The sequence below is a fragment of the Ctenopharyngodon idella genome, chromosome 3 (assembly GCF_019924925.1).
Source record: "Ctenopharyngodon idella isolate HZGC_01 chromosome 3, HZGC01, whole genome shotgun sequence".
NCBI classification, from domain to species: Eukaryota; Metazoa; Chordata; class Actinopteri; order Cypriniformes; family Xenocyprididae; genus Ctenopharyngodon; species Ctenopharyngodon idella.
In genome coordinates this window covers 10,704,565-10,718,056 of record NC_067222.1, presented here as the reverse complement: position 1 = coordinate 10,718,056, position 13,492 = coordinate 10,704,565, and the positions used below count along the sequence as shown (strand labels likewise).

Below are 13,492 nucleotides of genomic sequence, written 5' to 3'. Positions count from 1 at the left end.
GTTTGTCTTGATGCAGATGAGGTTTTATAAAATGTAGAAACGAAGTGAAACAAATTCAGCTAATTTGAACAAACGTTAATAAAATCGTGAGTCGATGAGAGAGTGAAAAAAAAAACTAAAATAATAATAATAACAATAAGAAGAATTATTACTACCATTGGATGTTTAGTAAGAATTTGAAATGGAAAAACAGGATAATTGTAATATTATACATATTATTCGATAACAATTTTGTCCATATTTTAGCTATAATTTGTAAGAAACCCGAATGCAAGAAAAGCAAGGCGCGCGTTAATTATTAATAATTAGCCCAGGTAGCCTAATGACAAACGTCTCGCGCACTTTAGCTTATTTCGAATGAATAACTGATAATATATAATAAATTCAATTTCTGAACTATGACAATTAATTAATTATTATTACTAATCGATCTGTTTCTTATTTACAATTAAAACAAGTCCTTGCTGAGCACGACTGTATAACAGTAAACTGCTCATTTCTGATCATGTAAAATTATTACGTGAAACAAAACAATCGACGTTAGCGCAAATTAATTTATAGAAGCAAAAGCCGTAAAGAAGTGTCAATTTAACACGATACAGAAACGCAGAACAAACCCGTCCTGTTTTCAATCACGATCATCAAAAATAACAAATCACTCGCTTAATCAAGCACGATGAAGACGAATAACAAAACAGTTTAACAGCTACACTTCAATTCAATTGAATACAATTTCCTTTGAAACGTTCCTTGAGGATAAACACATCTCCAGCTCTGCGCGTTCATGTTTTAAACGCTTGGAGACAGTCATATTTCTCTAAACGCGTTGGTCTGTCTCCTCGCTTCCCAAACTTTCCCTAAGAGCAACAGGGAGAAACTCACATCAAAGTGTGGCGCAGGCCTCAGATCCGCGCGCGTCCGCCCGCCCGCCCGCGTACATCCACAGAGCCGCGCGAGGCTTTCCCTCTATATGTGTACGTTTGAAGGGACACGGAGAAAAAGACGCTCTAAAGGGAGACACACGTCTTTTCTCTTTTCTTTTCTTTTTTTATATACACAGAACTGCTTTTTGTTCCTTCATTTTTTCATTTAAGAGGGTAATGGAAGGGGGGTGTTCGTTTGATCACATGATTACAATTCACCTGAGATAAAACAAAGGACGCAAAGAAAGGAGCGGGAGCGCCGGAGACCGAGACAGAGAGATGCTCTCATGGTCAGGATCCCCTTATCAGAGTCAACATTCATGGATAATGAAAAAGGCAATGATTTTTTGGCTTGGGTGGGGGGGCGTCGCGAGATGGAAATACAAGAGGTTATTGTTGACCAGAACAGCGCGCGTGTTTGTGTGCGTTTGGCCCGCCGTTTGCCTCGCTTCTCGTCTTGCTATATTTTCTGTTTAAACGTGTTAAATGCGCTCTCTGTGTGTTTATGTGACGGGCCGCTGATGCAATTATAAAACTAACGCATAGCACGACATGATGCTGCAGGAGCTCATTCCAGCGCTGCGCGCGCGCGCGCGCGGGTCAAGACTGCAGGCCTGCGCGCGCACCATACCACATATACAATTAACTATTCTACAATATTAAAATATACATGAATAAAACTAAGGCTTAGTGCTGTATAAAATTAGCTCACAGAGGAAATCTTTATTGTTTTAGGCTATTTTAAAGATATTTTTACCATTTTAGCCATCCAAATAAAGGTTCTTTATTGGCATCTATAGTGAAGAACATACACTCTAAAAAATGCTGGGGTAAAAACAACCCAAGTTGGGTTGAAAATGGAAAAACGCAGCAATTGGGTTGTTTTAACCCAGCGGTTGGGTTACATGTTTGTCCAACATGCTGGGTAGTTTCATCTCAACTATTATTTAAAAAATCCTATATGGCTGGCTTAAAATGAACCCAAAATATGTTGGAAATTAAAAATCAGATACACTTTTTAGAGGCAACAATAATAATCAAAAGGTGAACATTTATTAATAAGAAATGTAATACATGTTTATTGTTTAATTATCCATTAAACTTAATAAATGTTAATTTATTAAACATTAATAAATGTTCATTCCCAACACACTTTGGGTTCATTTTAAACAAGCAATACAGTACTTTTTAAACAATAGTTGAGTTAAATAAAACAACCCAGCAGGTTGGGCAAACATTTAACCCAACCGCTGGGTTTGTCCATTTTGGGTTGTTTTTTTTTTAGAGTGTAAAATAAAGGGGGTTTTCTCAGTGATGCCACAAAAGAACCATTTTTGGTTCCCCAAAGAACATTTCAGTCATCAGTTCCAATAAGAACCATTTTTTCTTAACGTGGAGAACATTTTAATATTCTAAAGAACGTTTAGAACCTTTTCCCCCTACAATAAAGATCCTTTTGTGGTTCCATGGATGTAAACGGTTCTTCATGGAACCATCGATGCCAATAAAGAACCTTTAATTTTAGAGGAAAGATGTTTAAATGTTCTTCACACTAAGAAATAACTGTTCTTTGGGGAACCAAAAATGACTATTATTTGGCATCTTATTGAAGCCTTTATTTTTTGTGGGTTCCATGTAGCTACCTATATTATTACACGAATGTATAAGGGTGAATTCAGGTTTATTGGGACATCTTTTGCCATTGAGGTGAGTGAGAAAAAGTGTCCTAATTAACCCGAATTCACCTCTACATATTTTGAAGGGGTACCGCCCCCGGTGGCAACAAGTACATGAATTTGACGTACATGAAAATCATAATAGATCGGCTATTCTGCACAACCCTTGACCGCGCCTCGCGCTGAAGTAAGAAGGAAGACGTTATTGCGCACAGCAGGTGCGCAGAATCCCGTCAGGCTAATGGTGCGCGAGCTGCTGACGGGACCGGTGGCGCGCGGCGGGGTGGAAGGACCTCTGATTCACCCTGAGGCACAACCAGGCCAACAAACAGGGCAGTGTGATCGGAAAGAGGTGAAAGAGAAACCCTACAACCCCCGGGACACGGCGACACTAATGAACGACCACCTGTGAAAGTCGTTTAAAATCACGAAACTGCATCAAATATAGACTAACGTAATGGCATTGAAATATTACAAATTAGTATAACTAATGTGAGAACTAGGCTACTTATACTATTGCAGTGCTTCCCAAACAACTTTGAGCTAAAATATTTTTGACGTCTCCTTGAAATTGTAAGTTAATATTTCAATAATTGAACATGTTCGCGGTTCTCTAATGACGTTAATGCTCACGTGAGATGCAGATAAACAAATAAAATAGGCTAGTATTTTTTCATAGGCCTAAGAGTTTTATTTTGATTGTTTTTTTATCAATTAGTTATTTATTTTAATTTCACCTTTTCCAACTAGAATTTGCTTTATTATATAATGACAAAGACATACAAAACTAAATCAAGAATATGAAGTTTTAAATATATAGATGCATGTATATATATATATATATATATATATATATATATATATATATAAAAAAGTTTAAAATCACAAATAAAAGAGGCCGAATATTACTGCCGTTGATTTGCAGCAGAAATCGCCGCCCTCTGCTGAGAAACTTAAGGGCGAAATCCGGCAGCCAATCAGAGAAGGACCCGATGGGCCTCTGCTGCTCCTTTAAGAGATTTTTTTCCATGAATTGATTTTTTTCTCGCTCTTCACACAACGAGGCTCTTTAAGCCCCGGCGCGCGACACAGAGCAGGCATTCAGAGCGCGAGCGAGGGGGCTGAACCGACGGACTCTCGCGCTGGGCGGGCGACCTGCTTTCAGTGCAGTAAGACGCTTGACATTATTACCTCTCTCTGTCTATCACTTACTCTGTGTGCATGGGAATATACTGCATTGCAATGTCTAAACGGAGAAATTCTTCTACTTATTACTATTATTACTAACAATAAATATACATCGAATTGAACTTATTCGCTGTATACTCATTTGAATTCGTTTTCTGTTCGGTTTATGTATGCTGTAGTTTGAGTTATAATTGTAAAAAAAGAAAGTTTCTCATCGAAATGGATTAAAATGCATGCGATTATTTAACAAACACTTTAAAACTAAGTTGGTGTCACGGGGTGTACATTTCGAGATTTGCGTGAATGTGTAGATCAGTGTTGGGTTAATCTGTCTTAACTTGGAAAAACGGCTTAATCTATCCTATTCGAAATATACACTTCGATATTTTAGTAAAGTTACAGCTGGATTTGAATACTTTGATTTGATACGTGTGCATAATATGTAGCCTATTTTATGTATTTGCAGTTATGTTATCAATGTTTTGTTTTTTGTTTTTTTGAATATTGTATATATTCTGTTTTACTTGCGTGTTTGTGAGCAATAATTGCTATCTTTGGCCAAAATGCTCGTAATACAAGCACAAAATCCGTTAAATCTGGTATATTCCTGTAACAATATTGAAAATATACTTCAATGTTCTGAAGAAAACACTTATATTGATCAAACGATTCCGTAAACGAATCAAATCAATGGCGTTTCACATTAGTGGAAGTTCGAATCAATTTTTTTTTTTGTCACATTTGTTTAATTGTGCCATTTAGGAAATGTTTTGGCATGAGTGAATTAGGGGCAAATTATTGCCAAACCAGGCGTTATGATCCGCCCTACTCTAGGCAAAGACGAACTGAATCAAATTTGAGCAAATAAGTGGGGGAAATAAAAACGAGCTGCAGTAAATAGTTGCGAGTGGTTAAAATTAATGAACAGAAAGTTTATTAAGTTCTCTGACTTTGTACGAGAAATGTGTTGAATGGAAAACAGCAAACTCAGAAGCGCAATTAGCCTGCTATGAAATGGACCGTGTTGCTAAAAACAAATTGCTTTATATTTTTGTCCCACGAAACTACTTCACACAAAAGTAAATAGGACACAAATGATTAAACATTTGTATTCCCGTGACCCTAACAAATGGGACTGAATATTAAATCAATCTGGTTCTGTTGAAGTTAAGTCACCTGTGTCTGATCTTAATTAATACTGGTGTCGGATGGTTTGTTCTTGTGTTCTTGTGAGATTCGATCCGCAGTAATTCAAGCTCATCTCTGGCTACAGACTTTTTTGCCGTATATAAATCAATATCTGGTGTTAATCTTCAGTAATTAGACCTAGTAGCCTAAGCCATAGACGCAAAATGAATTATTTCGCGTATATTCACTGTGCCGGTTGCTTGAGTTTTTATAAACACACTGCTATGACTTTCTGTATTTTCCTGCTGGTTATGAGTCGTCGCTTGTGCTTTCACCAACAAACACTGTGTAATTCAGCTGCCCACAGCAGCGCCGCTCCGTGTTTATCCAGCAGCAGGGCGGAATGAAGCCGGTATTATTCCAGCACTCTCTCTCCCGGGAGCTTGAACAAACCGCCAAACCTTCAACAGTAGCTTGTTAGCAGGAGTGAAGCTAAAATAACACACACGCAGACCGAGGCGAACTGACGCCACCGTATGATTGGCCTGGAAAAAAGACGAATTCTAAATAAAGTCAAAGCCTTAGTGTTTGTAGCCGTTTTTCCTGAACAGGTTTGTGTTGTCCGCGAGGCGTTTGAGTGAACAGCGAAGAGGTTGTGCGGTAGGGAACGTTCCCACAACTTTCAGTAATGTTTTGTAAATGTTAAAGTAAAACGTTCAATAAATAACATATTTAGAACGTTTTCATAATGTTCTTAGAAAAACGTTCTTGGAACGTCTTTATGATGAACGTTCTCATAAGTTGAGAAAATATTTTTCCTTGTTATTTGTACATAATGAATGCTGACGTTTACATTCTTGGAATATTACAGATAAATATTCATAAAATAAAAATAATTGTGAGTAAAACTAAGTTATAGGACGATGTAGGCTACTAACATTAAAGTAACCTTTTACATAACGTTCTAATCACGACAAGAAAACTGGACGTTTAAGAAACATTGCAAATCGTTGTTCCCACAACGTTTTTAGAACATAAATTTATTAGCTGGGATATAGCCTATATTAAAACGCGAAAATAATAGCCTATTATTGTACACTGAGAAGAAATGCTTTACAGAAACATGCAAATGTAACATAAAAACTCCAGACCACCTATAATATTGAATAAAATTACCTTTGTGTCTACTTTTTTGCAGGTTTTTCAGCAGATCTATATCCTGAGGAAGACGGCGGATGGATTCATTCTGACAGAACATATGAACGTATGAAAAGAAACGTGTTAAAGTTTCACTTGATGACCTATAATATAATTTTAAAAAACACTGGCAATTGTTTTAGTGAAAATAACATAGTTTTTAGAGAACAAAGAGGTCCTTTGAGGAAAAACTAGACCTACCGAAGACACCTGTGGCCGAAGAGCGAGAGCATCGATGTCGGCGGAGGAGCACAGTATGTCGGAGGTGGAAATGAGTCCCGGGGTCTCGGAGGACGGTCACTCTATGTCCCCCGGACATTCGTCCGGAGCTCCCGGAGGGCCGGACTCCCCTCTTCCCGGTCAGCCGTCTCAGATGCCCGGCGTCGGTGATGATGGAGCCGGAGTCTCTGCAGGTGTCTCGGTGAAGTCCGACGACGACGACGACCGGTTTCCCATCGGCATCCGCGAGGCGGTCAGTCAGGTGCTCAACGGCTACGACTGGACTCTCGTGCCCATGCCCGTGCGCGTGAACTCTGGCAGTAAGAGCAAGCCGCACGTGAAGCGGCCGATGAACGCGTTCATGGTGTGGGCGCAGGCCGCGCGCAGGAAACTGGCGGATCAATATCCGCACCTGCACAACGCCGAGCTCAGTAAAACACTCGGAAAACTCTGGAGGTGAGAGCAAAAAATGAATTTAACGTGTACTGGCGCCACCAGTTGTGCATATCAGATGCCATGGCACTACAAATGTGCCATGTCATGGTCTAATTAATATCATATAGTCACAGATAGGCCAGGGTAAGGCAAAGCTTTATTTATAGGCTACAGAATAGAAGAAAAGGCAGAATAATAAAAACTATTGTGCATCTCCATTAAACCATGGTGATCAAACTGTCCATCTGAACATTCCCAACCATAACCCACTCAAGAAACAGCCACCATCAATTCATTACTTTAATTCTATCGGTTAATAATTGATGCTCCAGTTTAATTTGTTTTGCTGTAGATCTAGTCAAATCTGATGGCCACACCTCACTGTAACCCTCATATTAACTGCACACTGCTAACTCGGCCTCTGGCTTTGAGTTTCTCAAGGGCTTTAGCTCAGAATAATCATTCCTTCAACATGCCAGATTAGAGGGACAAATCCCTTCAGGAGCTGCTGTGGAAAAGACATGCTGTAAACAGCGCCATTAACCTGAGCTAGTATGCCAACGGCAGTTATTACGTAGTGCATTTATCTAAAATGGTTTATTTTCATGAGGGAGTGAGTGTTTGGTTCTGCTGGGTTTCTAGATGCTCAACTAAACTAATAAAAACGTCTCGCTCTACAGATGACAGCATATATAACAGGTGGAGAGTCAAACCGCAGAGTTGGTTCATACACCAGCTGGAAACTGATCGTCTGCTCGTGTTAAACTCTCAGAGGAGAAATCTGAGCCAGTCTCAGTATTTAACAATTCAATAATCATAGTTCATTCGACACTTAACTTGATAGTCTGTAGATATTCTCTTGATTTAAATAAGATTGTTGCCATTTCATACGAGTGAGGTTATTGTGATGGTATGTTTATTTGTCCAGTTATCAGGTTACAGGACCTATTTCTCTCTGTCACATTTTGGTATTTTGCACGTTTTTAAATGTTTTTGTGCAGAAGGTTATATTTTTTGCATGTGTATTTCAGGCTGCTGAACGAGACGGATAAGAGGCCGTTCATCGAGGAAGCCGAGCGCTTGAGGAAGCAGCATAAGAAAGACTATCCCGAGTACAAATACCAGCCACGTCGACGCAAGAACGGCAAACCGGGATCCAACTCTGAGGCCGACGCCCACTCCGAGGGCGAGGTCAGTCACAGCCAATCACATTACAAGAGCCTGCACCTGGAGGTGGCGCACGGCGGGGCCGCGGGATCGCCATTGGCCGACGGACACCACCCTCACGCTACAGGTGAGTTACACCTGCCTACACTAAGAATTTATTTAGAAAGAAATGAATGTTTATTCAGTGAGGACAGGATTCATCTGAAGTCATTTACAAAGATTTCATTTTCAAATAAATTCTTGAACTTTCTATTCATCCTTGATAAACCAAATGTATCACTGTTTACACAAAAATACGAAGTACAACTGTTTTCAACACGTTTCAAACGTTTTTTGAGAAGCAAATCATTATTTTAGAATGATTTCTGAAGGATCATGTGACACTGAAGACTGCTAAAAATTCAGCTTTGCCATCACAGAAATGATTTCCATTTTAAAGTATATGCACATGGAAAACAGCTATTTTAAATTATAATAATATTTCACTATTTTTACTGCATATTTGGTCAAATAAACGCAGCCATGGTGAGCATAAGAGACTTCTTTTTAAAAAATGACCTCAAATGTCCTCTAAAACTCTTCCATTTGTTCCTTCAGGTCAGAGTCACAGTCCTCCGACGCCCCCTACCACTCCTAAGACGGAACTACAGGGGGGGAAATCCGGGGAGGGGAAGCGTGAGGGCGGAGCCTCCAGGAGCGGTTTGGGGGTGGGAGCAGATGGAAGCTCCGCCTCCTCCTCCGCCAGCGGTAAACCGCACATCGACTTCGGTAACGTGGACATTGGCGAGATCAGCCATGATGTAATGGCCAACATGGAGCCGTTCGACGTGAACGAGTTCGACCAGTACCTTCCACCCAACGGGCACCCGCAGGCGTCGGGCGGCGCAAGTGCCGGGTCTTCGGCTTCTCCGTACGCTTACGGCATCTCCAGCGCTCTGGCGGCCGCTAGTGGTCACTCAACCGCCTGGCTGTCCAAGCAACAGCTGCCGTCCCAGCAGCACTTGGGCTCGGATGGTGGGAAAACGCAGATTAAGAGTGAAACGCACTTCTCCAGCGACGCGGCCGCTGCGGCTAGCGGGTCACATGTCACGTACACGCCTCTCAGCCTGCCACACTACAGCTCCGCCTTCCCCTCACTGGCGTCACGCGCACAGTTCGCAGAATACGCCGAGCACCAGGCATCTGGCTCGTACTACGCCCACTCCAGCCAAACCTCTGGCCTCTACTCCGCCTTCTCCTACATGGGCCCCTCGCAGAGGCCCCTGTACACAGCCATTCCGGATCCCGGTTCTGTGCCGCAGTCGCACAGCCCGACTCACTGGGAGCAGCCCGTCTACACCACCTTATCTCGACCGTGACACGCGTTACGGAGGTGACGCGACGCTCTCGTTTCATTTCCAGTCACTGAAGGTCCAAACTAAAGTGTGTATGTGACCGAAAATCATCAAAACACTCGCCTGCACCACAATCTACACAGACATAAATCTGCGAGAAAGGGTGTGTGGAGATCTGCAGGGAAAATATTCTCACGTTGCCTCTCAGGCTGATAAAACCATCGCGACCCGTTTCACAGAGATCTGCTCGTCCGCCAATTTGACACCAGTGGTATTTCATGAGACTTATTACCAAAGTACTGAGACCAAAACATTAAAATGAGCAAAATGGGCGTAGTTTCTGAACTCTGTATGGTTTGGCAGTGTATCAGATCACAAACTTCTTCCAACACATTCACACAAACTTACACCTGATGCTATTACCCGTACATCCACATGTTTTTTTTTTTTTTTATTTGTATGTAATCTCTTTTTATTAACCAAAATAAGGCCATATTGTTTTTATCTTGGAAAAATAATGACGTGTTTTTATTGTTGTAATCTTTTCTATTGTTGTTACTCTTGTGTTGCCATAACTACACTGAAAAGTCTTCACCACTGTCTAGTGTTTGTTAATGACATTTGTGTTTTATGACTTTCAGCGTGTGTAAATATCAGTGCCAGGGCGCGATAAATGCGTCTTATTACTCCAAACACACAAACGGAGTACTGTAATGCAATATGTTTCCGTCACATCGGAATTAACGTAATTATGAGTTTCTGGTATAAAAATGACCTTTTTTATTGTTTTAGCTAACACCGCTAGTGCCTCAGTCCAACGAAAACGGTTCGTAATCGCTGATAAATTCAAATTAAATCACGTGAACTCTTTTCAGGGCGCGAACTTTCAGCCGTTTGCCAATTCGAATTTTATGCCCAACATATGCGAGTTTGAAATAGTGCCGATTTGTATTTTGTGAAATAATGTCCGTTTCAGAACATTACCCTTGGTTTTATTTCGTAAAGAGAGTCTAGTTAAAAAGATGCTTAGTTATTCAACGTTTTTCTCCCTTTGGTACTTTTATAGTTTTCGCCCTTTTTATTAGAACTATTCTGAAACAACTGAAACAAACAACATTCTTGTTATATATTACAAAATATTATTTATATTTGTTGTTTTTGTTCGTTTTTTATCAGTAGCGTTTTATTCTGATGTTGGAAACTTTTGTCGTGTAATTCTGTGGTGGGTAAAAGTGTTGTTGTTTTTCTTTATCAGTGTAAATAGAAGAGAGCAGTGACTAACTTCCCTCACTCTAAATAAAGCTGCAGTCTGTACAATCGCGTCCTCGTCTTCATACACAATCACTTGATTATTAATCTTCTTCCTTTTCTTCTTATCTGCTCTATACCAGATCTTAACATATCACCCACAATATATTAATTTTCTACACTGAATATATGATGAACAGCAGGGTAAATGATAGCGGAGTAAAGAAGTTGAGGGAACATTCTGGGAACGTTAGTGGAACGTTCTTTAGACCTAAAAAAGAACATTATCTTTTCGTAATTAAAACTTTCCTGGCTTATCTGAAACTAACTTTATAAATGCATGTTTTGGGAACGTTGAGAACATTCTAGGAACCAAAAATTGCTAGCCGGGACATTTGTCAAACTCCAGTAGGCTACACACTGCGTAAGATATTGTGATATTTGACTATTTCCATACTTGGACACGTGACAACAATATAGCCTAGTATTAATGTTTAAAATATTCACTATGCTTATTATTCCTAAAAAAAACAGTATGTTTTTATGAAGTGTATCTGAGCTTGTAGGTTCATTCTGATTGGCTGAAACCAATGTCATGACAGCGCACATCTCTACATCCTCTGCATTAATGTGTGTGTGTGTGTGAATGCTGCCCTGCATATCTGCATGTGTGTGTGTGTGTGTGCTGAGAGCTGAAGCTGATTTCTAATTCCCCTGATTTAATCATCTGTGTGATACTTTGGTTAAACAAAGAGACTCATTCAGCTCCGGCTGAGCGAAGGGAGGGAGGGGGTCTGGCCTGCAGTTTCACTGGATACAAAGAGACTCACACACACACACACACACACACACACACACACACACACTGCAGGTCTCACTGCAACAGGATTTGCACATTCCTAAACAGTGTGTATGAGAGAGAGAGAGAGATAGTGTCTAACCCAGCATCTGAAAACATGGTTCATTTTCTGTCTCTGTATCACCATACGACTGTGTCTACACGTATCATGAGGGCAGGACTCATTTCCCATCAGCCACTGCGAATCTTTGGTCAGAAGTTTTTTATTTATTTTTTTAATTATGATTGCAAACATTACAAAGATGACAATAATGATATACAATTTTGTACAGAGTACACAACATATATCAACAATATGTCTAATGTCAACTGAACATACAGAACAGAGAAAAAAACAATAACAGTAATTGTTGAAAGAGAAAGATAAAGAAAAGAGAAAAATAGTTAAAACATGAGGGTAAGATATTAATTTACATTTCAATTAGAGTGTACAAATTAAAGTCATTACAAATTTAGGTTGTTGTTCTCGCTTTCTTATTTATAGAGGATGAAATAGTATTAAGATACATTTTAAATTCTTTCAAAAGAAAAAAAAAAGAAAAGAAAAGAAAAATTGGTTTGTTGTTGGTGAATTTACATTTATGGATATAAAATTTGCCAAGGAAATAAATTAAATTTATAACAAAGCAAGCTTTGTTTTTAATAGGGTCAGAATCAAAGAGTCCAAAAATAAAATCTTTAAAAGTTACACATATATCTTGTTGGATATTATTTTTAATAATTGTTTCAATATTTTTCCATAGTTGTTCAGTATAGTAACAGGACCAAAATAATGATAGACAGTTTCTGTGTGAACTTGGCAGAATGAGCATCTTGTATCAATATTGGTTTTATATTTAATCATAAAATATTTAACAGGGTAAAATGTATTTAATATTTTGAAAGACACTTCTTTAACTTCATTAGTAAGAAAATATTTTTGTTGTAAGGACCAAATCTTATTCCACTTTACATTTTTAAATAAATTATTCCAGTAAAAGATTGCAGGAGATATTGAGATAATATCTTCAAGAAACAATGATAACTTTATTGTTTCTATCCTTTATTTCTCTCTCTCTCTCTCTCTCTCTCTCTCTCTCTCTCTCTCTCTAAAAAACATATTTTGTGTCTATTGGAGTGTCTATTGGCTCAGGGAAAGTAGTGTTTAGGAGGGTGAACGTAATTTTTAAAAATCATACAGATGCCCATTGCTATCGCTCCCATAACTATGGCAAATTCTTTGGGAGTAATATTGTATACTGAAAGAAATTCTGTGTAAGTCATTAGTAAACCTTTGTTGTTAAATAGCTGACAAACTAAAAGTACTGATCAAAAAATAAAGTTCTATTTTTGTATAAAATATTTTGATTGTTCCAAATAAAGAATTTGTTTATATATTAAAGCCCATACCAAAAGTAAATTTGGTGGAAATTTGAAAGTTTGATAGGAATTTTTGATAAATTGTAATTGCACATCAATAAAAATCATATACCTCCAATATATGAAAAGGCTTGTTTTGGGAAAATATTCCAGATGGAATTTTGATTTTTCAAATATCGATGAAGCCAATTTATTTTGAAAGCGTAATTTAAAGAACTTAATCTGTGAATCCTATACTGTGCAGTATATACTGTATACCAATAGACACCCAATTACTTGACAACTTGATTACTTGATATCATAACAACCAAGACATAATTATAACATTTATGACATTTAAAATTTTAAATTATAGAGAAAAACTTCAACAAACTCTCTAAACAGTTTTCCAGTTCTTCAGAAACAGGTCATTACTGTGGAAGGACAATACCCATCAATTGCAGCAAAAATAATTTTTCATCTGCACACCCTCAAAAACCACATGCTGTCTTGATTAATATAATCAAATACTATCCATGTACATACATTACAGTATTTAGTTGTTGTTCTTGGTAATGGCACTAGCTGGAGTGCCCAGAGTTACCACTAGAGGGCACTCCTTCCCTCACAATTGCTGTTATGAACTTCAATTCCCATTATCCTTTGTACTTGCATTTGCAAGTATAGCTTGTGGTAGATTTTCCTCTATGCACCTGACTTAAGTTTACCTGGGTCAACTCCTAATCGACACCCCTATACGTCTCCTAATTGACACTTAAA

At 38.8% G+C, this 13,492-nt stretch overlaps 2 protein-coding genes across 1 annotated transcript; both read left to right on the top strand.

Annotated features, from left to right (window-relative positions):
- LOC127509878 (gastrula zinc finger protein XlCGF52.1-like) overlaps positions 1-13,492 on the top strand; it is a 298,674-nt gene that overhangs the window by 147,043 nt on the left and 138,139 nt on the right.
- Positions 3,637-10,584, top strand: LOC127509935 (transcription factor Sox-10-like). Its single transcript, XM_051889309.1, has 4 exons — positions 3,637-3,768; positions 6,114-6,787; positions 7,798-8,060; positions 8,531-10,584. The coding sequence occupies exons 2-4, from the start codon at positions 6,348-6,350 to the stop codon at positions 9,289-9,291; spliced, it is 1,464 nt and encodes a 487-aa protein (XP_051745269.1). The 5' UTR covers positions 3,637-3,768; positions 6,114-6,347; the 3' UTR covers positions 9,292-10,584.